Raw genomic sequence first — 25,469 nt, forward strand, 5'->3', positions numbered from 1 at the left:
GCCGTTTAATCTGTCCATGAGATATGACTCTTCTATACAAATGCAGAGATAAGAGGGTCCATGGACAACTTTATAACTGACCAGGGTTTCCCAAACTCGGTCCTGGGGCCCTCCCTGGGTGCACGTTTTGGTTTCTGCCCCAGCACTACACAGCTGACTCAAATAATTAAAGCTTAATAATGAGTTGGTGATTTGAATCAGCTGTGTTGTGCTCGGGCAAAAACCAAAACGTGCACCCTGGTTCCTGAAGTCTTTAGCAGCCCCCCCCCCCCCCAAAAACCCAGTTTCAAGCCAAAACCCATGACAGGAGACAAGTATCACCACTGGACTAAACCATTTTGAGACATACCATCGGTTCATAGTCACTGACTGCACACATGGCGCAATAGCACATCTTTATTGAACAATGCTTTACAGAGGTGCTGATGGGAGTTTAAGTTTTTCCCCCACATTGTGTGAACTTCATTATTATTACACATAACCTGTGATCATAGAGTTAATGAATGAGTGACTTATGGATTCATCAGTTAATCATGATGAGCCCATGAAACAATTTGTTTTTAAATTAAGTAGAGCTCATCACATCGATTAGGGTCCTTAGTTAGCGATTAATTCCAGGATGACATAGGTATTCTAGTCAGTAAAATCAACAAAACAGGTTCAATACAATTAGGTGAAAATACATAGTGTATTTGACAAGAATTCCTCACAACTGTACAAAGAGCAGACTGACAGACAACGTGCAGTCAGTTAATGGTTACAGGGATATGCTTTACTTTGACTCCTACGTACTGAACACACCCCAAAGCAAACTCAAAAAGCATACAGGGGAATAAAACAGAGTAGGCACTTTTTTGTTGTTTTTCAAACCCCTTGTAAGCACCCTTATTCTTCTTAGCTAAACATGCGCAATTCCAAAATGATCCCCCTATCCCCTACCTACCTCCTGTAGATCTGAAACAAATGAAGAGTTAGAAGCAATATGGCAAAAATAAATCCACCCAGTCTATCAGTTGACAAGGTGAAGCAAATATCATGCCTTCTCTCATCCATCCAGATCTATATGGACTGTCTAGGGGTTATGTGTCAATGGAGTCCATCAACAGAGTGGGTAGCTCTGTCATCAAAGCTGTCTGTCTCCAAACCAGTGCTTTGAACAGCATCAGCTCGTTAGTCATTAAAAGCATTATTACATTGTTTTCATTTACATCAACTCTTACGCAGTAAGACACAGGACAAATGAGGAACAGCAGAACATAGCATGTATATCATGGCCCATGCAGTCACAACATGACAGGCAAGATACAATGGTTTCCTAACTACAGGACTTCATCCCTAGAGGGGTTTGAGTAGCCTGGTCCCAGATCTGCTTTTTCTGTCTTGCCAACTCCACGATCATTGTCAACCATAGGGACTTGGCAATGACAGCACAAACAGATCTGGGACCAGGCTAGGGTTTTGAGATCCTACTATAAATTATCACTCGGGAGAGGCAAGGATTTTCTCCTGACCAGGAGAATCTGCAGCCCTGGATATCGCTGTGCAGTAACCAGGGTTTTCCAAGCTCGGTCCTGGGGCCCTGGCTGTGTAGTGCTAGGGCACAAAACAAAACATGCACCCAGGAGGGGCCCAGGAAGGAGTTTGGGAAACCCTGCACTAGACAGTGGATTGATTGTTAGAAACAGCGGTAGTTTCCAGCGAGGGCCTAGCCAGACTCAGACATGGCATAGAGCAGACTAACTCTGTACTGTGGGTTCTTCAGTGTATATCTACTGTACAAATGTGGGTGGAGGTGAGGACGAGGGGTCTGGATGATACCAGACTGGCATTGGCACCATGATGTCTCACAACACCGCTGCTCTGAGGAGTATTAATAATAATAATAATATAGCCTAGGGGAAATAAATGAGGCCAGAGGAAATAAGGGCATCAGAAGAGACCATGAACTGTGTTTTCCCTCCCTCTCATGCGATTGTGGGTAAACCGTGCCAGCTAACATGGGTTATTCTATCTGTGGCAACCGGGAAGTGTCTGGAATGGCTCAGGCCAAGGCTTCAGGTTGTTCAGGCTGCCTGGGGCTCATGCTAGAGGGGGTGATGAGGGGGCATTCAGGACAGCACTAATGGGAATACTTTGAGGGAGTGTGGCCTGCATCCCATTCACTCTTTTCCCCCCTCATCCCTTAAGACTCCCTCGCTCCATCTCCTTTCTTCCCTCTCTGCCACTCAAGGACCGACACTGCAGCGATTGCATAATGAAATGGAACCATGATTGAAATGAATCGAGACAGACCGAAGGCAAAACAACATCCACGATTAGTGCTAAATACTATACAGTCTTGTCACACTCTTTTATTCTTCCTGTCTGTCAGTCTTTATCAGACCTCTCTCTCTCTGTCAGAAATCTATCTGGCTTCGCAAAAGACAACCGTCCTGTTCCGACTCTTTCTTCCCCCATGTCTCTCTCTCTGTGGCTGTCTGGGTGGATGGGAGGGAGGGTGGAGGTTTGAAGGGGGTGTCCCCTTGCCCGACCCCGGAGGTTGGGAGCAGGGTGGAAGTGGAGCGGTCCTAGTTCCCTCCGCCGCTTCCTCCACAGCAGGATCGGGTGTTGTGGGCATCAGGGTCCTGTAGGTTCACTCCCCGGTGTCGTGCTGCGTGTGTAGGGTTCTGGGTGTCAGTTTTTGGCATCTTTTTGGCTGCAGAGACAGTGGAACAAACTTTGTTATCATGTTATTCTTCTGACCTAGTTCTAACTAGGGCCTGGAGTTTTTCTTGGGCAGGTCATGTAGTCATGAAAACATTTGTTAACAGTTTTTGTTATTAGGTCAACAATTGAAATTAACAAAAATGGTGTTACCTATAAGTATCCCTATAGATTGATGGGGGAAGATGGAAGCTTACCAATGGCCAGGAACAGTTCGTTGACATTCATGGCCGTCTTGGCAGAGGTCTCCATGAAGAGAAGCCCAGTGTCTTCAGAATAGGTCTGGGCCTCCTGTCAGACAGGAGGCAACAATCCATCAGTATTGGGAATCCCCAGTGTTTTATAATTAATATTTGATATAGTATTATGTCAGTGTATAGTGACGACCATAACATGTTACTGAGTCGGTGTTGAGTACAGTACCTCGTACTCCACTAGTCTCTTCTCAGCCAGGTCAGCCTTGTTCCCTGCCAGAGCGATGACAATGTTGGGGCTTGCCTGCCTCTGTAGCTCCTTCACCCAGGCTTTGGCTCGCTCAAACGTCTCCTACAGGAGGGCAAAGCAGAGGCCATAGGAGAGGGGCGAGTTGGTGAGAAAGAGGGAGTCAGATACAGTGCAACATTTAAATAACATGGCAATGTTCACATGATAGAGAGGGCTAGAGCATCTATACAGTACAATGGGGCGATTCCACGGCAGCAGAAAATATTGGTATCTCAGATTGTTCTGGCAGTTCTCACATAGAAGGGAGGAAGGGTCTTTTTTTTTTAAACATGATGAAAGTGGCCATTTTAGGCCCTTTTTAGACCTATACATTACTCCTGTCAGACCTTATGATCTGTGAACCGTACATGATAGACAACAGCTTGGTGTCATTACGCGCTGCTGCCATGTGTTGCCATGTTGCTACCATGTTGTGTTGATGTCAGGCTGTGTTGTCTTAGGTCTATCTTTATGTAGTGTTGTCTCTCTTTTCGTGATGTGTGTTTTATCCTACATTTTTATTTAGAATCCCAGCCCCCATCCCCTTAGGAGGAATTTTGCCTCTTGGTAGGCCGTCACTTGCCTAGTTAAAAAAAGGTTAATAAAATAATTATACTCCTTATAGTGTGCTCTAAAATGTCTTGATTATGAAATATAATTTTGCACATTCATTTATTCAACATAAAAAATATGTAATCTCAAAATGACCCCTTTTAATTTTAAGACATATTGTGTGGAACAATAACCTCTACAAGTACATCACACTTCCAGAGTGGCCTCTGCTAATTCTGAAGGTAGGATACACTTACATGGACACCAGCAATACAGTGAATGGTAAAGGGATTCAAAGGGAACTCCCTCCCACTGCTGGTGATTTGCTGAATGTGCAATCGTAAAGGAGGGCTGTGATAGGTCATTAACCAATGTCAATTTCTATGTAGAAAATGAGTCATATCATTAATAGTACCAGAGAGCCACTCTGGAAATGTGATGTGTTTTAAGAGTGTACTGTTAAAATGTGTCTAAAAATAAGCTACATCAAAAAAGGAAGTTGAGATATTAATATTTGTAATGAGTAAATGAATGTGAACATTTTTATTTCTGTATCTTGACACTCCATATTTGAGAGAACACTATAAGGAATATATTGACTCCAAGATGTTGTCTGTATCATGTACGGTTCACACATCATAGGGTCTTACAAGAGGCATGTATACACTTAGCATACAAAACATTAAGAACACCTGCTCTTTCCATGACAGACTGACCAGGTGAATCCAGGTGAAAGCTATGGTCCCTTATTGATGTCACTTGTTAAATCAACTTCGATCAGTATAGATGAAGGGGAGGAGACAGGTTAAAGAAGGATTTTTAAGCCTTGAGACATGGATTGTATACGTGTGCCATTCAGAAGGTGAATGGGCAAGACAAAAGGTTTAAGTGCATTTTGAACAGGGTATGGTAGTAGGTGCCAGGCACACCGGTTTGTGTCAAGAACTGCAACGCTTCTGGGTTTTTCACACTCAACAGTTTCCCACATGTATCAAGAATGGTCCACCACCCAAAGGACATCCAGCCAACTTCACACAACTTTGCATTGGAGTCAACGTGGGCCAACATCCCTGTTGAATAATTTTGACACCTTGTAGAGTCCATTCCCCGACGAATTGAGGCTGTTCCGAGGGCAAAATGGGGGGGTGAAAATCAATATTAGGAATGTGTTCCTAATGTTTGGTATAGTCAGTGTATGTCTAAAAAGTTCCTAAAATTGCCCATTTCATCATGATTTTCTCAAAAATGGTTTGTGATAGAAATGTAAAAGCATGGTAAATATCCTTCCACCCAATGAAGTTTCTATCAGATACCGAACATATTTTCTGTTCCTGCTGGCATGGAATCACCCAATACATTTATTGTTTACTCCTTAAGTTAGCTCTGAAAATGCAGCTCTGTGGTGCGCCGATTGATGACTGTACCGGCTTGGTGATATCAAAGACCACAATAGCTGCCTGTGCCCCGCGGTAGTACATGGGAGCCAGACTGTGGTAGCGCTCCTGTCCCGCCGTGTCCCAGATCTCAAACTTCACAGTGGTGTCGTCTAGACACACAGACTGGGCCAAGAATGCAGCTGAGAGAGAGAAGAGAGAGTGAATGTAAAAGTAATTATGTAAAACTCAATCCTTTCATCTCAGCAAACCCTCCCTTCTTGGTCCAGGAATAAAACTCTGTTTTTAACAGAAGATTTTGTTACGGCACTCCAGGAACAGAGTTGCCTAACCCTGATCTGGGGCCAACAGTGTGCTAGTCAACTTCTCTCCTCACCTCCAATGGTGGTCTCCTGAAACTCATCAAACTGTCCCTTGACGAAGCGCAGCACCAGGCTGGACTTGCCCACAGCCATGTCTCCCAGCAACACCAGTTTAAACTGGCATATCTTTGTCTGGGGCAGCATGGAATTGGGCCGGCCACTCCCTCTGGTAGCCATGGTGACAGAGATGAGGGCGGGAGCCTCCCAGTGATGGGAGCTCAGACTACAGGGGACTCTGGGACGTGAAGTCTTTCTCCACCTCTCCTCTTTTTCTCTCTGCAGATGAGAGAAGATTTTGTATTTGTATTTATTAAAGATCCCCATTCCTGGGGTCCAAACAAATGAAGGCAAAAACATTATTACACCACTACACATCTGAAATACAACATTTATAATACCACTATATATATATATATGTGTGTGTGTCCTCACAGTCCACATTGTTCCATAAGGTGCGGATTTATTTATTTGATCTGATTTTACTGCTTGCACGAGTTACTTGATGTGGAATAGATATGACAACAGAACAGAGGGAACTGGTAATGGACAATGCTGGTAATGGAAAAAGGAAAGTGGCTCAAATGACAGCAGTCTGGACAGGTGGGTCATTTTTTCATCAGTTCAGATAACCATTCATATCATGATCTATTTATGACATCATTATTGCATGTTCTGCAATAATGCCCATCCACACAAATCTAGGATGACTGACAAAAACACATGCAGAGGATGTTTGAGCATGACAATCATATTTCATTGTGTGTTGCATATTTCATTTTGTGACGTCTTCTTGTCACCAGCCTACGGATGTGCTATGTAAATAAACTCAGTAAAAAAAAGAAACGTCCCTTTTTCAGGACCCTGTCTTTCAAAGATAATTCGTAAAAATCAAAATATCTTCACAGATCTTCATTGTAAAGGGTTAAAACACTGTTTCCCATGCTTGTTCAATGAACCATAAACAATTAATGAACATGCACCTGTGGAACGGTCGTTATGACACTAACAGCTTACAGACGGTAGGCAATTAAGGTCACAGTTATGAAAACTTGGGACACTAAAGAGGCCTTTCTACTGACTCTGAAAAACACCAAAAGAAAGATGCCCAGGGTCCCTGCTCATCTGTGTGATCGTGCCTTAGGCATGCTGCAAGGAGGCATGAGGATTGCAGATGTGGTCAGGGCAATAATTTGCAATGTCCGTACTGTGAGACGCCTAAGACAGCGCTACAGGGAGACATGGCGGACAGCTGATCGTCCTCGCAGTGACAGACCACGTGTAACAACACCTGCACAGGATCGGTACATCCAAACATCACACCTGCAGGACAGGTACAGGATGGCAACAACAACTATCCGGGTTACACCAGGAACGCACACTCCCTCCATCAGTGCTCAGACTGTCCGCAATATGCCGAGAGAGGCTGGACTGAGGGCTTGTAGGCCTGTTGTAAGGCAGGTCCTCACCAGACATCACCGGCAACAACGTCGCCTATGGGCACAAACCCACCATCGATGGACCAGACAGACCTGGCAAAAAGTGCTCTTCACTGACGAGTCGCGGTTTTGTCTCACCAGGGGTGATGGTCGGATTCGCGTTTATCGTCAAAGGAATGAGTGTTACACCGAGGACTGTACTCTGGAGTGGGATCGATTTGGAGGTGGAGGGTCCGTCATGGTCTGGGGCGGTGTGTCACTGCATCATCGGACTGAGCTTGATGTCATTGCAGGCAATCTCAACGCTGTGCGATACAGGGAAGACATGCTCCTCCCTCATGTGGTACCCTTCCTGCAGGCTCATCCTGACATGACCCTCCAGCATGACAATGCCACCAGCCATAATGCTCGTTCTGTGCGTGATTTCCTGCAAGACAGGAATGTCAGTGTTCTGACATGGCCAGCGAAGAGCCCAGATCTCAATCCCATTGAGCACATCTGGGACCTGTTGGATCGGAGGGTGAAGGCTAGGGCCATTCCCCCTAGAAATGTCCAGGAACTTACAGGTGCCTTGGTGGAAGAGTGGGGTAACATCTCACAGCAAGAACTGGCAAATCTGGTGCAGTCCACAAGGAGATGCACTGCAGTACTTAATGCAGCTGGTGGCCACACCAGATACTGACTGTTACTTTTGATTTTGACCTCCCCCTTATTCCATTTCTGTTAGTCACATGTCTGTGGAACTTGTTCAGTTTATGTCTCAGTTGTTGAATCTTGTTATGTTCATACAAATATTTACACATGTTAAGTTTGCTTAAAATAAACGCAGTTGACAGTGAGAGGATGTTTATTTTTTATTGTTTATTATAGCGATATAAATGAACCGCCATGGGGGTCATTGAGAGGTCGAAACATGGGGCTGGCTTCTGGTGTTCCAGGTCCATTTGATAGAACGAATGGACCTGGTCATGTCAGTCGCATGCACCAACAACGGCGAGTTGATGTCCCACTCACCACTGTCACATTCATCCAAACGCTGGAATTTCGCCAGGCAGCGAGCTATTGTCATTTCAGTGGAGTGACAGCACGCAGTGTTTTCACTTTCATTACCACGAGAGCTCAAACCACGTATGCCATTGTTTTTCATTATCTGCTACGCATCTAGCTTTATATTTTATTTTACATCGGGGTATGAATATTAAAATAGGCGCTATGCAGGTATCGTCAGTTTTATCTGTTAACTGCTGTATCTCCGTACAGAATGGACGTTGAAGCCCAGTCATTTTGCTGCGGTTAAGCCAAATCCGCCCCAGCTCTGGTTCGACGGCCGTCTCACTTTCATTCTTGCAGCTCCACATCCCATATGTACACTCGGGGAGTAGAAAAATATGAATACATACCAGTGACAATATCAGCGCTCTCTGAAACGATCAGAGGTCCCCGTCTTGAGACTGTTGACAATTTATCAGCTGGTAAAACGACTATTAACACTTCCTGCAAATTCGCGCAGTCGCAGTCAGTGTCGCATTCTCGATTTTCTTAAACGGATATATAACCGCATTCCTCCACGTTTTAGTTCGTCAGGTGCAAAGGCCCGCAGTCTCAAAACAGACTGTCTTTCATTATCAAAAATATTTGTCTTTAAACTGTTTCTTTACAACCGCATCAGAACAGAACTGCAGTAGCTAATACATATAGGTTGGGTTGTAATTTGATGTCTCTGTATGTGAATGGTCTATTGTGACTATTATGGAAATGTTTAATCACAACAAAATAATTCAACGCTAAATGAGGACCACTGATTATTGTACATGAGGTGTACAAATGTAGAGAATGGACTTTGACTAGGCTACCTACCTTTAATCAGACGCAGCGGAAAACGACTGCCCCCTCGCATTGAAGATATCAAATTGAAGGCTGACCGCGGTACTGCAGGCATTGTTTTCAGAAAACAGGTTGCCCATTATATTAAATTGTGAAATTATAGTGAATGGACATGCCGAATTTCTTTAGCATCCTGAGGTTGTTGGTAATCAGGACTACTACTGTCGTGTCTTCAGGGAACTTGATGATGGAGTTGGAACTGTGTGAAGCCATGCAGTCGTGGGTGTACAGGAGGGGACTGAGGAAACAACGTTGTGGGTCCTCCATGTTGAGGATCATTGTGGCAGAGTTAATGTTGCCTACCTTCATCACCTGGGGGCGGCCCATCAGGAAGTCCAGGACCCAGTTGCATAGGGAGGAGTTCAGTCCCAGGGCCTTTAGCTTTGTGGTGAGTATTCCCCACATTTTGGGGAATTTTCAGAGGTGGAAACTTTCTGTGGGAATTAACGGAAGTATATGCAAATTAATATGAATACCTTTTTACAATGTAGATGTTTTTTGCATTGGATATATTTACCATATCATATCAAGACAGAAACAGAAACATTTTACCTTATCATAAGTAGACATAATTGCAAGTTATTAAATCCTTCCAATAGAAAAAATAATAGTTACAAATGGAACTTTGATTAAATGAGTTGACTCTTCACATGGGATGATTTCACTGAACAACAAAAGAAAGGGAATATTGAATGATCCCCAATGATCCATCGCATCTCCCAAAAACATAATCTGTAAAATGATAGTCAAGAAACTAAAGCTTTGGTTGTCTTCCTCTCAGGCTTCCATGTCTTCTCCCTAGAGCTCCTCAATGTCCACCTCTTGAACATTAGACTCTGACATCTTCACTGTCACTTTTCAACCTTGTTGAGGATGGCTCGTGGTCAGGCTCAAAAAGCCTCAAATTTGCCCGTATGGCCACCAATTTTTCAACCCTTGTATTGGTCAGCCTGTTGTGTGCTTTGGTGTGTGTGTTCCCAAACAAGGACCAGTTGCACTCTGAGACGGCTGATGTTGGTGGGATTTGGAGGATGATGGAGGCAACAGGGGAAAGAGCCTCAGATCCACAAAGTCCCTTCCACCAGGTGGCTGATGAGATATGTTGGCACGACTGCCATATTGCATCTCCATCCCAAAGCCCTTGCTTGGAAGTGCACTTCGCCAGACTGCCAAGAACCTTGCCCTCATCCAGGCCAAGGTGGCGAGACACGGTAGTGATGACACCATAGGCCTTGTTTATCTCTGCTCCAGACAGGATGCTCTTGCCAGCATGCTTGGGGTCCAACATGTACGCTGCAGTGTGTATGGGCTTCAGGCAGAAGTCTTCATGCTTTTTGATGTATTTCAGAACTGCAGTTTCCTCTGCTTGGAGCAACCGGGAAGTGGGCAGGGCAGTACGGCTTTCTTCTCTTACATCTGCAAGTAGAGTCTGAACATCAGACAGGTTGGCATTGTCTCCCTCAATCCGTGCAGTGGCTACTGCTATAGGTTTCAGGAGAACTGGGGCGGCAGGTGGGCTAGTGGTTAGAGCGTTGGACTAGTAACCGAAAGGTTGCTGGATCGAATCTCTGAGCTGGCAAGGTAAAAACCTGTCGTTCTGCCCCTGAACAAGGCAGTTAACCCACTGTTCCTAGGCCGTCATTAAAAATAAGAATTTGTTCTTAACTGACTTGCCTATTTAAATTAAGGTAAGAAAAAAAACTGTGCTTATCACTCTCTCCCAAAATATATCCAGGTGGATCCTCTTGATGGGGCTGTCCATATCGGCAGACTGTGATATGGCCATTTCTTGGAGAGACTCCTTCCCCTCCAGGAGACTGTCAAACATGATGACAACACCACCCCAACGTGTATTGCTGGGCAGCTTCAAAGTGGTTCTCTTATTCTTTTCACTTTGCTTGGTGAGGTAGATTTCTGCCATAACTTGATGACCCTTCACATACCTAACCATTTCCTTGGCTCATCAACAGGTCGCTGTATCCATTGTTTTCAGTGCCATGATGTCCTTGAGGAGCAGATTCAATGCATGAGCAGCACAGCCAATGGGTGTGATGTGAGGGTAGGACTCCTCCACTTTAGACCAAGCAGCCTTCATGTTCGCAGCATTGTCTGTCACCAGTGGAAATACCTTCTCTGGTCCAAGGTCATTGATGACTGCCTTCAGCTCATCTGCAATGTAGAGACCGGCGTGTCTGTTGTCCCTTGTGTCTGTCATGATGTTGCCTGCTTGGGTACTGCAAACCCCATCCCCCTCTCCCTGCCTCTCCCTTTCCACCACAACCCATGCGGTGATCACAGAGAGATGTCGTAAATTCCTGAGAATCCCCCCACCACAAACAGTATTAAGAGAGAGGGTAAACTTTCAGGACAAAGGAATTCTCTTCCACCTCACAGAACTTGGGGTACGAACATATTTCATATTCCTGCAAAAGTATGAAATATCGGTGGACAGTCCAGCTATGAACCGGTCCATTTGTCACCACGTGGGAAACTCATGTGAGACTGTGGGACCACATTACCATACCGCTGTTTATATAATAACCTCAGATATGAGGTTTACATCTGTGTGTTGTATAAAATGAATGAGTGAGTATGATACTGTTTGTATAATTGTGTAATATGATTTTGAACTGTTTAATGAAGGAAAATACAACTCCCTGTTGTATTTGAACTAAATCCAAGGACCGCCCCTGAGCCAGTTGGGTCAGAGACCATGGTACCACCCCTCTCTGCTATCTGAATAAAAGTCAACTCTAAGAAATTACCATTTAGACCATGCTTTTCTCCATTAGGAGGAGAACGAAGGTTAAAGTACCATTGGTGCATCTTTAACCATACCACGTGGTTAAACTCTTAAGACGAATGAGAAAAGTCTTTGATAGACTACTAGTCTGCAGCTAGGAATTCGGTATCATTGAACGCGAAGAAAGACAACCGCCGAAACATCCATTCTATAACGAATGTCACTCTGAACAATCCACAATAACTACGACAGAAGGAGCTCCAACAAAACGAACTTCTCTCCGACGATCAAGACGACACAAACAATGAACGTAAATATATATATATTGATTGCAATTGTTCCCGAATGAGTGAGCGTTCATGTGTAAGGATTAGCATGTCAATTGTTATAAAGAGTATACTCTGTAGTGACTTCTGAATCGACCCCCCATCCATCCCTTTTGTCTAACAGCCGCCATGCCGGTTCAGCCCACTAGGGCATATTGCTCCCATCATTTCATGTAACTATTTTAAGTTTGTTTGTTTGTTTATGCATTTCTGTGAATTAATTAGTTAGTAATAAATAAATGATTTAAGACAATTGATGTATGGATGACTCATAGTGAAGACTGGGTTCGTGCAGATAATCAACGATTTACGACGTTTGGAATGAGACTGACGTGAGGTACAGTAAATAAATCATTAATCAGAAGACTATTGATCAGATATGAAAATATCTGAAAGGTTATATTGGGAAATTATAACTTTGTAATCTAATAACTTTCCCTGGTGCCCTCGAATTCATAGTTAATTAGTTACGTTATTACTCAAGTGATAGCGTAATCCCTAATTACAGGAATCTATGATAAAAACTATAAATCTTCAATTTAACGATAGCAAAGACACGACATGTCTGTGCTCTTGTAGAATACTGGTTGAGGGGTGGCGATGATGTAGTTAATTATTCCTTGCCCACGAACATTCGACCACCCATCAGAGATGATTGCAATACAGTCTGCTTTCTCTATGATTTGCTTGACCTTCACTTGAACTCTGTTGAACTCTGCATCCAGCAAATGAGTAGATAAAGCATGTCTGGTTGGAGGGCTGTATGCTGGGCGAAGAACATCTAGAAATCTCTTCCAATACACATTGCCTGTGAGCATCAGAGGTGAACTAGTTTCATACACAGCTTGAGCAAGACATTCATCAGCATTTCTCTGACTACGCTCCTCCATTGAGTCAAATAAACTCCTGATTCCAGGAGAACCATGAGCTGTTGCTATCGATAAGGTGTCTGATTCCTAATTTTCACCTCAAATAGAAGTAGAGGGACTTTTGTCAGAGGTTGCTTGTTGTGAGCGCTGAGGGAACTTTATGCACTTGGCCATATGATTCTGCATCTTTGTTGCATTCTTCACATATGATTTGGCACAGTATTTGCAAATGTATACAGCTTTTCCCTCTACATTAGCTGCAGTGAAATGTCTCCACACATCAGATAGTGCCCGTGGAATTTTCCTGATTAGATTAGAAAAAAAATGGTAATAAAAAAAAACAAATACAATTCCGCGTACAGATAAATAGTTAAGCAGTTGGATTAAACAACTCCTTTGTAAGATAAATGTTTTAAAATGAAACATGTATGGAAACAGGTGAATTAACACTCAGTTAGCGGGCTCAAGCAAGCTAAAACCCACATGGTAGCAAAAACGAACTAGCAGAAATGGTTAACAAGTTAGACATTTTTTAAACACACTTTGCTGTAGGCTACTATTTACTAGTTAACAAAAAATCATGTATGTCATATAAAATATATTCACCCCATCCAGTATTGTAATCAAAACTTACCAGAAAGATTGTAGTTCTTGTCTCAGACAGTGTAGTAGTGTTGGCTCAATAGTATCTCATTAGTGTGCAAGATCTTGAGAATCAGCTGCACATGTGATGGAAGAATGCACTGTGCATGCAGAGGGTTGCAATTCCATTGAATTGGGGATAGTTTAACCAAAATATGCCACAAGACCTGGAATTGCCTTATGTATATCCCACAAAAAAGGTTCACTGTTATAAGGTAATTTTTTTGATGAATTTAAGCAAAATTCCCCAAATTCCCGGGCTTAACTTCCAATGGAACATTTCAGACCCTTTGCAACACTAGTGGTGAGCTTAGAGGGCACTATGGTATTGAAGGTTGAGCTGTAGTCGATGAACAGCATCGTCACGTACGCATTCCTGTTGTCCAGTGTGGGTGAGGGCAGTGTGCAGTGCAATGGCGATTGTAACGTCCATGGATCTGTCGGGGCGGTAGTCGAATTGGAGAGGGTCGAGTGTGTTGGGGAGGGGAGGGAGGAGATGATTTGGTCTTCGACTAGCCTCTCGAAGCACTTCATTGGGTCGGTAGTCATTCAGTTCAATTACTTTCCTTTTCTTGGGCATTTTTATGAAAATGTCAGAAAACACAACAAGTAGCTGGTCTACAAATGCTCTGAGGGCGCATCTAGCGATGCTGTCTTGGCCGGCAGCCTTGCGAGGGTCAACACGTGGAGACCGTAAGCACGTATCCCTTGTTGTCCTCAGGGGCTCTCCTCGGTAGCTTAGTCGTTTTGCTTGAAGCGTGAGAAAAAGGTGTTTACCTCGTCCGGTAGGGCGGTGTTGGTGTCCGCGACGTGACTGGCATTCTTTTTGTAATCTGTGATTGTTAGAAGCCCTTGACACATGTGCCCCGTATATAACCTGCTGAATTGCTCCTCCACTTCTTCCCTATACTTGTGTCTCGCCATCTTGATCGATCTGTGTTGGTTGAATTTGTACTGTTTAACCTTACGATTGTCCCCGGTCACCTTGCCGTGTTTATAAACAGCGGTTTTTGATGCAGATACATTTTGAAAGACACCGTTGGTGTCACATCTATGCATTTTTTGATGAATCCGGTGACTAAGTTGGAGTAGCCATTGATGTTATCTCCAGAGGCGACCCAGATCATATTCCAGTCTACATGATCAAACAGTCTTGGAGCATGGATTCTGATTGTTCAGACCAGCGTTGTACTGACATGACTACAGGAACTTCCCTGTTGAGTCTTTGTGTGTAGATGGGGAGGAGCAAAATGGAGTCCTGGTCAGATTTGCCGAAAGGAGGACGGGAGATGGCCTTATACCCGTGTCGAAAGGCGTGTAGCAGTAGTCCAGCGTAGAATCTCCACAAGTTGGACAGTCAATGTGCTGATAGTCATTCGGGAGCATGGTTCTCAAATTACTTTTCTTCAAGTCCCCCGCGACAATGAATGCTGCCTCTGGGTACGCGGTCTCCAGTTTGTTCAGGGTCCAGTAAAGATCTTTGAGAGCATTTTTGGTGTCGCCTTGTGGCGGGATGTAAACAGCCGTGGCGATAATCACTGAGAACTCTCTGAAGGTAAAAAAGGGCGACATTTGGTGACCAAGTATTCCAAGTCGGGAGAGCAGAAGCTTGCAAGTTCCTGTATGTTTCCCTATCTCACCACTTGTTATTTGTCACAAAGCAGAGCCCTCTGCCTTTCTGCAGGCAGCACTGAGCTAGCCTGGAACGTCACTTTCTGGAGTATATCAAACTGCACATGCGATGTTTCCAAAAACTCCTCCATGTAGCAAGATGGTGACACGCTGAAATGACACTTCCTGATCTTCAAATGCGCCACTGAGCATTCTCATAGGAAACAATGGGGTGACGTCATCGATGGCTTCATCCAAAGTTTTCACATTATATGATCAGATTTCATTGTTGTCAAAAAAGCACAGCACTATACATGACCTTTCTCTTATGTCAACATGGATTTGATTCGGGTGAATGTATTATTATTATCCTGGCAATTTTTCATAGATAGGTAAGGTCACAGTTAATTTATCAATACCTTTACTTAGTGTTTTGCCAGAGGTTATAATGCCCTACATAGAAGTATCTGACCTGACTTTGAACAAAGACATTTCCCTCCATACCCCAGGACGGCGCAGTAGAGCTTTGATCAACATAACGGTGCTCTTTTCATCCCGAGAGAACCTAAGCGTCACAAAAGATTTGTATAACTAACCCTCGTTGTTCTAGCTCTGGCGTCATGTGACAAAGCTGCAAAATCAAAACACTTCTCTCTCTTCATCTGTATAAACAATGTAACTAGCTCCTGAATCCATTTACTAATTTATTTAATTTCAGGTGACGTAAGTTAAATAATCAATAGGTACATCTCTCTTCAAATCAAAATCAAATCAAATGTATTTATATAGCCCTTCTTACATCAGCTGATATATCAAAGTGCTGTACAGAAACCCAGACTAAAACCCCAAACAGCAAATAATGCAGGTGTAGAAGCACGGTGGCTAGGAAAAACTCCCTAGAAAGGCCAAAACCTAGGAAGAAACCTAGAGAGGAACCAGGCTATGAGGGGTGGCCAGTCCTCTTCTGGCTGTGCCGGGTGGAGATTATAACAGAACATGGCCAAGATGTTCAAATGTTCATAAATGACCAGCATGGTCAAATAATAATAATCACAGTAGTTGTCGAGGGTGCAACAAGTCAGCACCTCAGGAGTAAATGTCAGTTGGCTTTTCATAGCCAATCATTGAGAGTATCTCTACCGCTCCTACCGCAACTCTAGAGAGTTGAAAACAGCAGGTCTGTGACAGGTAGCACGTCCGGTGAACAGGTCAGGGTTCCATAGCCGCAGGCAGAACAGTTGAAACTGGAGCAGCAGCACGGCCAGGTGGACTGGGGACAGCAAGGAGTCATCATGCCAGGTAGTCCTGAGGCATGGTCCTAGGGCTCAGGTCCTCCGAAAGAGAGAAAGAAAGAAAGAAAGAAAGAAAGAAAGAAAGAAAGAAAGAAAGAAAGAAAGAAAGAAAGAAAGAAAGAAAGAAAGAAAGAAAGAAAGAAAGAAAGAAAGAAAGAAAGAAAGAGAAAAAGAGAGAATTAGAGAGAGCATACTTAAATTCACACAGGACACCGGATAAGACAGGAGAAATACTCCAGATATAACAGACTGACCCTAGCTCCCCGACACATAAACTACTGCAGCATAAATAAGGGAGGCTGAGACAGGAGGGGTCAGGAGACACTGTGGCCCCATCCGATGATACCCCCGGACAGGGCCAAACAGGCATGATATAACCCCACCCACTTTGCCAAAGCACAGCCCCCACACCACTAGAGGGATATCTTCAACCACCAACTTACCATCCTGAGACAAGGCCGAGTATAGCCCACAAAGATCTCCGCCACGGCACAGCCCAAGGGGGGGCGCTAACCCAGACAGGAAGACCACGTCAGCGACTCATCCCACTCAAGTGAAGCACCCCTCCTAGGGACGGCATGGAAGAGCACCAGTAAGCCAGTGACTCAGCCCCTGTAATAGGGTTAGAGGCAGAGAATCCCAGTGGAGAGAGGGGAACCGGCCAGGCAGAGACAGCAAGGGCGGTTCGTTGCTCCAGAGCCTTTCCGTTCACCTTCACACTCCTGGGCCAGACTACACTCAATCATATGATCTACTGAAGAGATGAGTCTTCAGTAAAGACTTAAAGGTTGAGACCGAGTCTGCGTCTCTCACATGGGTAGGCAGACCATTCCATAAAAATTGAGCTCCATAGGAGAAAGCCCTGCCTCCAGCTGTTTGCTTAGACATTCTAGGGACAATTAGGAGGCCTGCGTCTTGTGACCGTAGCGTACGTGTAGGTATGTACGGCAGGACCAAATCGGAAAGATAGGTAGGAGCAAGCCTATGTAATGCTTTGTAGGTTAGCAGTAAAACCTTGAAATCAGCCCTTGCCTTAACAGGAAGCCAGTGTAGGGAGGCTAGCACTGGAGTAATATGATCACATTTTTTGGTTCTAGTCAGGATTCTAGCAGCCATATTTAGCACTAACTGAAGTTTATTTAGTGCTTTATCCGGGTAGCCGGAAAGTAGAGCATTGCAGTAGTCTAACCTAGAAGTAACAAAAGCATGGATACATTTTTCTGCATAATTTTTGGACAGAAAGTTTCTGATTTTTGCAATGTTACGTAGATGGAAAAAAGCTGTCCTTGAAACAGTCTTGATATGTTCGTCAAAAGAGAGATCAGGGTCCAGAGTAACGCCGAGGTCCTTCACAGTTTTATTTGAGACAACTGTACAACCATCAAGATTAATTGTCAGATTCAACAGAAGATATCTTTGTTTCTTGGGACCTAGAACAAGCATCTCTGTTTTGTCCGAGTTTAAAAGTAGAACGTTTGCAGCCATCCACTTCCTTATGTCTGAAACACAGGTTTCTAGGGAGGGCAATTTTGGGGCTTCACCATGTTTCATTGAGATGTACAGCTGTGTGTCATCCGCATAGCAGTGAAAGTTAACATTATGTTTTCGAATGACATCCCCAAGAGGTAAAATATATAGTGAAAACAATAGTGGTCCTAAAACGGAACTTTGATGAACACCGATATTTACACTTGATTTGTCAGAGGACAAACCATTCACAGAGACAAATGGATATATTTCCGACAGATAAGATCTAAACCAGGCCAGAACTTGTCTGTGTAGACCAATTTGGGTTTCCAATCTCTCCAAAAGAATGTGGTGATCGATGGTATCAAATGCAGCACTAAGGTCTAGGAGCACGAGGACAGATGCAGAGCCTCGGTCTGACGCCATTAAAAAGTCATTTACTACCTTCACAAGTGCAGTCTCAGTGCTATGATGGGGTCTAAAACCAGACTGAAGCATTTCGTATACATTGTTTGTCTTCAGGAAGGCAGTGAGTTGCTGCGCAACAGCTTTTTCTAAAATTTTAGAGAGGAATGGAAGATTCGATATAGGCCGATAGTTTTTTATATTTTCTGTGTCAAGGTTTGGCTTTTTCAAGAGAGGCTTTATTACTGCCACTTTTAGTGAGTTTGGTACACATCCGGTGGATAGAGAACCGTTTATTATGTTCAACATAGGAGGGCCAAGCACAGGAAGCAGCTCTTTCAGTAGTTTAGTTGGAATAGGGTCCAGTATGCAGCTTGAAGGTTTAGAGGCCATGATTATTTTCATCATTGTGTCAAGAGATATAGTATTAAAACACTTGAGTGTCTCCCTTGATCCTAGGTCCTGGCAGAGTTGTGCAGACTCAGGACAACTGAGCTTTGGAGGAATACGCAGATTTAAAGAGGAGTCTGTAATTTGCTTTCTAATGATCATGATCTTTTCCTCAAAGAAGTTTATGAATTTATTACTGCTGAAGTGAAAGCCATCCTCTCTTGAGGAATGCTGCTTTTTAGTTAGCTTTGCGACAGTATCAAAAATAAATTTCGGATTGTTCTTATTTTCCTCAATTAAGTTGGAAAAATAGGATGATCGAGCAGCAGTGAGGGCTCTTCGATACTGCACGGTACTGTCTTTCCAAGCTAGTCGGAAGACTTCCAGTTTGCTGTGGCGCCATTTCCGTTCCAATTTTCTGGAAGCTTGCTTCAGAGCTCGGGTATTTTCTGTATACCAGGGAGCTAGTTTCTTATGACAAATGTTTTTTGTTTTTAGGGGTGCAACTGCATCCTAGGGTATTGCGCAAGGTTAAATTGAGTTCCTCAGTTAGGTGGTTAACTGATTTTTGTCCTCTGATGTCCTTGGGTAGGCAGAGGGAGTCTGGAAGGGCATCACGGAATCTTTGGGTTGTCTGAGAATTTATAGCATTGGCGAGAGAAGAACTGCACACATTTTAATGAATAAACGAACAAGTGAGCTAGCTAGCTAATTCGTTGACAGATGTTCTGATAATGCCAGTAACCAACAAAAGAAAAGCTAAATCAGGGGAGAGATGCTGCGTTATGTTCTGCTCATTGACTTTACATTGAATGCAGCAACTGCCATAATATTACTGGAGCAATAGTAGTATTGCAATAATATCAGTAGGATAGCAGTGTAATAACTGCTGTTATGCAGGTGGCCTTTCTGTTCATTTGTTTGTCTGTAATGTGGAAACTATGCGTTTGTGGCTACTAGCTATACGTCATTATACTGTTGTGACAGTGTTGTGTTGTTGCTGTGTCAGGTGCAGGGGAGGTGAGGTGAGGTGTCTGCTGTAGCTCAGGGTTACTTCCTGGATGACTACCTGAAGCAGTTTGTGTTTAAGGAGTTTAGGAGAGCCCCTCTCATCAACAGGTCGCTAAGATAGAAACATAACATGTGCGCACACACACACTCAATAGATTTGTATAGTTAGAATGACCTTCCTCTATGTATTTGTTTATGTGTTTCTACTATATCTCTGGTGCAGGGCTTACTATGTACGCTGGAGAGCTGTAGACCACTGTGTCAAGCCGTTTCTGTGGCTGACAGAAAGCTGCCCCAGGAGACAGCTTAGCCTGGTCCAAGGTCTGTTTGTGCTGTTTTGCCAAATCCTATGGTCATTGGCATGCCTAATATAACACAAACTTTGTTTCCAGGTGTTGTCTCTGGGAGCGGGGTTTGACTCCCTGTATTTCCGTCTGGGCGCAGAGGGGACTCAGTAGGGGGTGGTGGTGTTTGAGCTGGACTTCCCAGATGTTGCCCAGTGCAAGGCTTCTGTTATCAATAACAACACTCAACTCAATGAGGTGCTGGATACCCTTTCATCCTCACCCACAGGTATGTATCACACCACACACATGCACACAAACACACAAACACACAGTGGACGCTATATCTAGTGCTGGCCTGTGATTCATCTAACAGCTGTGTGTGTTTCCAGGCACTGCGTATGTCCATGGTGGCCATCAGTGGTATAACCTACTTTAGTAAAAATTATTTATAGTAATACTTAAGTAGTTTTTTGGGGTATGTGTATTTTACTTTACTATTTATATTTTTGACAACTTTAACATCACTACATTCCTAATGAAAATTATGTACTTTTTACTCCATACATTTTACCCGACACCCAAAAGTACTCTTCACATTTTGAATGCTTAGCAGGAGAGGAAATGGTCCAATTTGCACACTTATCAAGAGGACATTCCTGGTCATCCCTTCTGCCTCTGATCTGGCGGACTCACTAAACACAAATGTTTTGTTTTAAAATAATGTCTGAGTGTTGGAGTGTGACACTGACTATCTGTTACGGGTGTGTACTGGAGGCGAAGTCAGGTGCAGGAGAGCAGAGTGTAGTTAACAGGCGCACTTTTTATTCCGGTCCAAACGAAAGCACATAAGTACATAAACGTGCCCAAAACACGGAACATAAACAAAAGTCTGGCGCGTGACAATACTCACATAACATAAAACAATTTCACACAAAGACATGGAGGGGAACAGAGGACTAAATACATGCAGTGTGATTAGGGAATGAAAACCAGGTGTGTATGGAACAAGACAAAACAAATGGAAATATGACAAATGGAGCTGCGATGGCTAGAAAGCCGGTGACGTTGATCGCCGAACGCCGCCCGAACAAGGAGAGGAGCCGACTTCGGCGGAAGTCGTGACACTATCCGTAAATAAATAAAAATTAAAAATTGTGCCTCATGGTTTGCTTAATATGACAAATTTTTAAATATATTTCGATAATTTGATTTATCCTCGGTCGTATGATGTGATTGGCTGGGCTGCCAGGTTCCTCACCCCAGTCTCTGTTTGTGATGTACGAGCAGATCCGCCCCCACGATCCCTTTGGTCGAGTCATGCAGGACCACTTCCTGAAGCTCAACTCAACCTTGCACGTGCTCAGAGACTACCCAGAAACAACTGTACAGACACACAGGTTCCAGGACAAGGCATATGAAGGGTAAATGTATTTAACTGCGTCAGAGGGCTGAATGGATCTGACTGTGGTCAGATGGATCTGACTGGGGTCAGACGGGCTGAATGGATTTGACTGGGGTCAGACGGGCTGAATGGATCTGACTGTGGTCAGATGGATCTGACTGGGGTCAGACGGGCTGAATGGATCTGACTGGGGTCAGACGGGCTGAATGGATCTGACTGGGGTACTATAAGAGGTCAGAGTTTTACATCACTTCGATAAACTCTTGGCTCTAGGTATAGGCTAAAGGGCCCAGAGTTGTTCCTGATCAGGTTCTGTTCTCCTCCCAGGTGTCCGACTGTATCACATTGTACCATCTGTCCCTCGGTGGGGAGCTGTGGCGTTTGGTGGCCGCTCCTCCCCACTCCACCCAATCAGAACCCTTTTCAGAGTGAGCTATGACCCTTGTGACCTGCCTGACCCAGTTGCACCTGACAACCAGGCCTCATTGAGGCTCCCCTTGAAGGAGATGAGCTGCACTGGCAACCTGCCTCAACCAAGACGGAGGCACACTGCGACCATACTGAGGCAGGAAGGTGAGTATCTTTACAGGCTGATCTAAAGTCAGTTTGTCAGCAGCAGGGATTACTGATAGGACTTTGTTTTAGAGTCTTCTCCTGTCTCCCTCGCAGGTCAGAAGTTCCTGTTTGTGTTTGAAGGACAGAACGAGGCTGAGGATGCACTGTATTTTGATGACCAGCGTTGGACCGAGGTCTGTTTGTTTACTCAGCTGTTCATTATAGTATCTTCCTGCATTACCTAGCTGTGGGGAACATAGCCTGCCTACCACAGGATGTTGGTGGCACCTTCATTGGGGAGGATAGGTTTGTAGTAATGGCAGGAGCGGAATAGGTGGACTGGTATCAAATAAATCAAAAACATGGTTTGATGCCATTCCATTTTCTCCGTTCCAGCCACTATTCAAATCAAATGTTATTGGTCACATCACATGGTTAGCAGATGTTAACGCAAGTGTAGCGAAATGCTTGTGCTTCTAGTTCCGACAGTGCAGTAATATCTCACATGTAATCTAACAATTCCACAACAACTACCTAATACACACAAATCGAAGTAAAGGGATGGAATAAGAATATGTACATATGGAAGAGCAATGGCCGAGCAGCATAGGTAAGATGCAGTAGATGGTACACAATACAGTATATACATATGGGATGAGTAATGCAAGATATAAACATCATTAAAGCGGCATTAATAAAGTGACTATTGATTTGTTAGAGTGACCAATGATTTCAAGTCTGTATGTAGGCAGAAGACTCTCTGTGTTAGTGATGAGCCGTCCTCCCCTCAGCAGCCTCCACTGCTGCCTACATCAAAGAAATACCATATCACTGAACTTTGACTGTGTGTTTTATGAGGGCACCGCGCCTGAGCCTCGCTTCTCTAATTCAGCCTGTGCATCTAAAGGAGGGGTGGTGATCTGTGGAGGTCTGGGTAGAGGAAGTGTTCCACTGAGGGATACAGTCCTACTGGGGCCCACCACCACCACAGGCTTCTGCTGAGAGAGACTGCAGCTCCAACCCCCTCTAGTGCCCAGGTGTGGAGCTGCAACAACTCAAACAGGAAAACACTTCTTTTTTTTTTTTAACTAGGCCAGTCAGTTAAGAACAAATTCGTATTTACAATGACGGTCTACACCACCCAAACCCGGACGACGCTGAGCCAATTGTGCGCCGCCCTATGGGACTCCCAATCACGGCCGGATGCGATTCCGACTGGATTCAAACCAGGGACTGTAGTGACGCCTGTTGCACTGAGATGCAGTGCCTTAGACCGCTGTGCCACTCGGGAGATAATTGATTTCAAAGCATCGTGTCACTTTGTGTTTTGCATATTGTTTTAACATGGAGTGAATTAATGGACAGATAAGTTGTTTCAGACACCGTAGTCCTCCTCTAAATAAGCCCAGGATATTGTTCTGCTAAATTAAAGGGTTGCTTTAACGCTGGCACCATCCTCAGTTCGTTCTAGATAGTCCCACTGTGCCCATGTGATTTGTAATTGGCTGGTGTTGGTGGGAGGAGTGAGGATGTTCTAGGGGTTGCTGTTAGACTTGACCACAGGGGGCAGTGTGGAGCTCATCCTGGACACTGAGTAGGCTTTGACCCAGTTATATTACATCCCTGTATGTAGTGCACACACGGTCACAGATAACACACACAAAATGGATTCACTGTACACACTGTCATGGGCTACACAAAATAGATTCACTGAGTGCCAGCTGCCATATCTCTTATCCTCCCCTAGTCTGCCGTACCCCTGTTATGTTATACTCCTGCTTTCACTGCACACTGTCAACACAGACAATATAACATGGATTCACTGATTACCAACTGCCATCTCTCTCTGTCCCTCCTCTGGCCTGCTGTACCCTGGCCTCATGCTGCACTCCTTCTGCTCGGCGCTCCTGGACTCTAACGACTCTGACGGGTCAACAATGATGGCTCTGATTGGTGGAGGAGGAAACTGCTTCGCCTTTGGGACTCATCACAACCCTCACCCTGTCACTGTGGACCTCAAGCTTGTTCTATAACTATGAGACATGGTTGCTAGAAGTATTCTTTGTGAGGACATTTTTGTGAAGTATCAACTTGGTAATGGAAGCTGAGTCGACCTGTGGCAGTGGAACTGAAGCATCGATAAGCTATCTTGACACCTGTAGAACTCAAGGTCATGGTGACATTCTCTTATTGTTATTAGTTCCCTTGTTATTCGGGTGATTCCAACAGAAAAGATTGCTCCCTATGTAACAGTATAACTTTAGACCGTCCCCTCGCCCCGACCTCGGGCGCGAACCAGGGACCCTCTGCACACATCAACAACAGTCACCCACGAAGCGTCGTTACCCATCGCTCCACAAAAGCCGCGGCCCTTGCAGAGCAAGGGGAAACACTACTTCTAGGTTTCAGAGCAAGTGACGTAACTGATTGAAACGCTATTAGCGCGTACCCGCTAACTAGCTAGCCATTTCACATCCGTTACACTCACCCCCCCTTTCAACCTCCTCCTTTTCCGCAGCAACCAGTGATCCGGGTCAACAGCATCAATGTAACAGTATAACTTTAAACCGTCCCCTCGCGCGAACCAGGGACCCTCTGCACACATCAACAACGGTCGCCCACGAAGCATCGTTACCCATTGCTCCACAAAGGCCGCGGCCCTTGCAGAGCAAGGGGAAACACTACTTCTAGGTTTCAGAGCAAGTGACGTAACTGATTGAAACGCTATTAGCGCGTACCCGCTAACTAGCTAGCCATTTCACATCCGTTACACCTATAGCTTACACCAAAATGAGTCAGTGGCTGAGTTACACATACAGAAGTACATCTTCCTTTGGGTTGCAGCAGTTCAGGGTCATGTCTTTCTGACAAAAGAATGCTACCTTCCAGCTCTACACACTCACTCACTCACTCACTCACACAAAGAAGTCCCAACATATCAGATCTGCTTACCAGACACATTTTTGTTTCAGGTGAGACCTCAGTTAAGTCACAAAGGACTCACAGTAATAGGATAGGACTCACAGTAAAAGGATAGGACTCACAGTAAAAGGATAGGACTCACAGTAATAGGATAGGACTCACAGTAAAAGGATAGGACTCACAGTAATAGGATAGGACTCACAGTAAAAGGATAGGACTCACAGTAAAAGGATAGGACTCACAGTAAAAGGATAGGACTCACAGTAATAGGATAGGACTCACAGTAAAAGGATAGGACTCACAGTAAAAGGATAGGACTCACAGTAAAAGGATAGGACTCACAGTAAAAGGATAGGACTCACAGTAAAAGGATAGGACTCACAGTAATAGGATAGGACTCACAGTAAAAGGATCAAATCAAATTTTATTGGTCACATACACGTGTTTAGCAGATTCCTTCCCCAGTCGTCATTGTTTTTGTTTCATGTCTGTGTGTTGTTAGTGTTTCGGTTTATGTTCCGTTTATTTTATTAAAACACTCACTCCCTGAACTTGCTTCCCGACTCTCAGCGCTCAGCGTTACAGAATGACGACTCAACAAAGGGAAGCATCAGGGAGTGTTTTATTTGTTTTTGTGTTGGAGGCGATGTCGGGTCCGGGTGTTGGAGCCGGAGCTACCTGGGAGGCCTCAGCCGTTTGTAGGCTCCCATGCCTCAGCGGGTTCTATAGGCTT

At 44.4% G+C, this 25,469-nt stretch overlaps 2 protein-coding genes across 2 annotated transcripts; one reads left to right on the top strand and one right to left on the bottom strand.

Moving 5' to 3' along the window:
- Nucleotides 1-350: 350 nt before the first annotated feature.
- On the bottom strand, nucleotides 351-8,457 carry LOC120064233 (ras-related protein Rab-5B-like). Its single transcript, XM_039014666.1, has 6 exons — nucleotides 8,331-8,457; nucleotides 5,509-5,770; nucleotides 5,163-5,314; nucleotides 3,127-3,249; nucleotides 2,901-2,994; nucleotides 351-2,695 (listed from the first exon to the last, which is right to left on the bottom strand). The coding sequence occupies exons 2-6, from the start codon at nucleotides 5,669-5,671 to the stop codon at nucleotides 2,568-2,570; spliced, it is 660 nt and encodes a 219-aa protein (XP_038870594.1). The 5' UTR covers nucleotides 5,672-5,770; nucleotides 8,331-8,457; the 3' UTR covers nucleotides 351-2,567.
- A 5,286-nt stretch (nucleotides 8,458-13,743) lies between these two features.
- lcmt2 (leucine carboxyl methyltransferase 2) lies at nucleotides 13,744-23,847 on the top strand. The gene is given in 12 exon segments (XM_039014244.1): nucleotides 13,744-13,816; nucleotides 19,585-19,678; nucleotides 19,794-19,884; nucleotides 19,963-20,143; nucleotides 21,079-21,113; nucleotides 21,115-21,278; nucleotides 21,675-21,832; nucleotides 21,929-22,008; nucleotides 22,673-22,777; nucleotides 23,353-23,410; nucleotides 23,680-23,692; nucleotides 23,694-23,847. Coding segments are annotated over 12 exon segments (1,206 nt in total).
- The last annotated feature ends 1,622 nt before the right edge of the window (nucleotides 23,848-25,469 follow it).

The sequence above is a fragment of the Salvelinus namaycush genome, chromosome 19, assembly GCF_016432855.1.
Source record: "Salvelinus namaycush isolate Seneca chromosome 19, SaNama_1.0, whole genome shotgun sequence".
Lineage (NCBI taxonomy): Eukaryota > Metazoa > Chordata > Actinopteri > Salmoniformes > Salmonidae > Salvelinus > Salvelinus namaycush.

Excerpts from the sequence above, each read along its gene's own strand:
- LOC120064233 (XM_039014666.1), bottom strand. The coding sequence starts at position 5,671 with ATGGCTACCAGAGGGAGTGGCCGGCCCAATTCCATGCTGCCCCAGACA. Across the intron at positions 5,315-5,508 it reads TCAGGAGACCACCATTGGAG|CTGCATTCTTGGCCCAGTCT; the intron begins GTGAGGAGAGAA and ends TCTCTCTCTCAG. Across the intron at positions 2,696-2,900 it reads CGAACTGTTCCTGGCCATTG|CCAAAAAGATGCCAAAAACT; the intron begins GTAAGCTTCCAT and ends CTGTCTCTGCAG.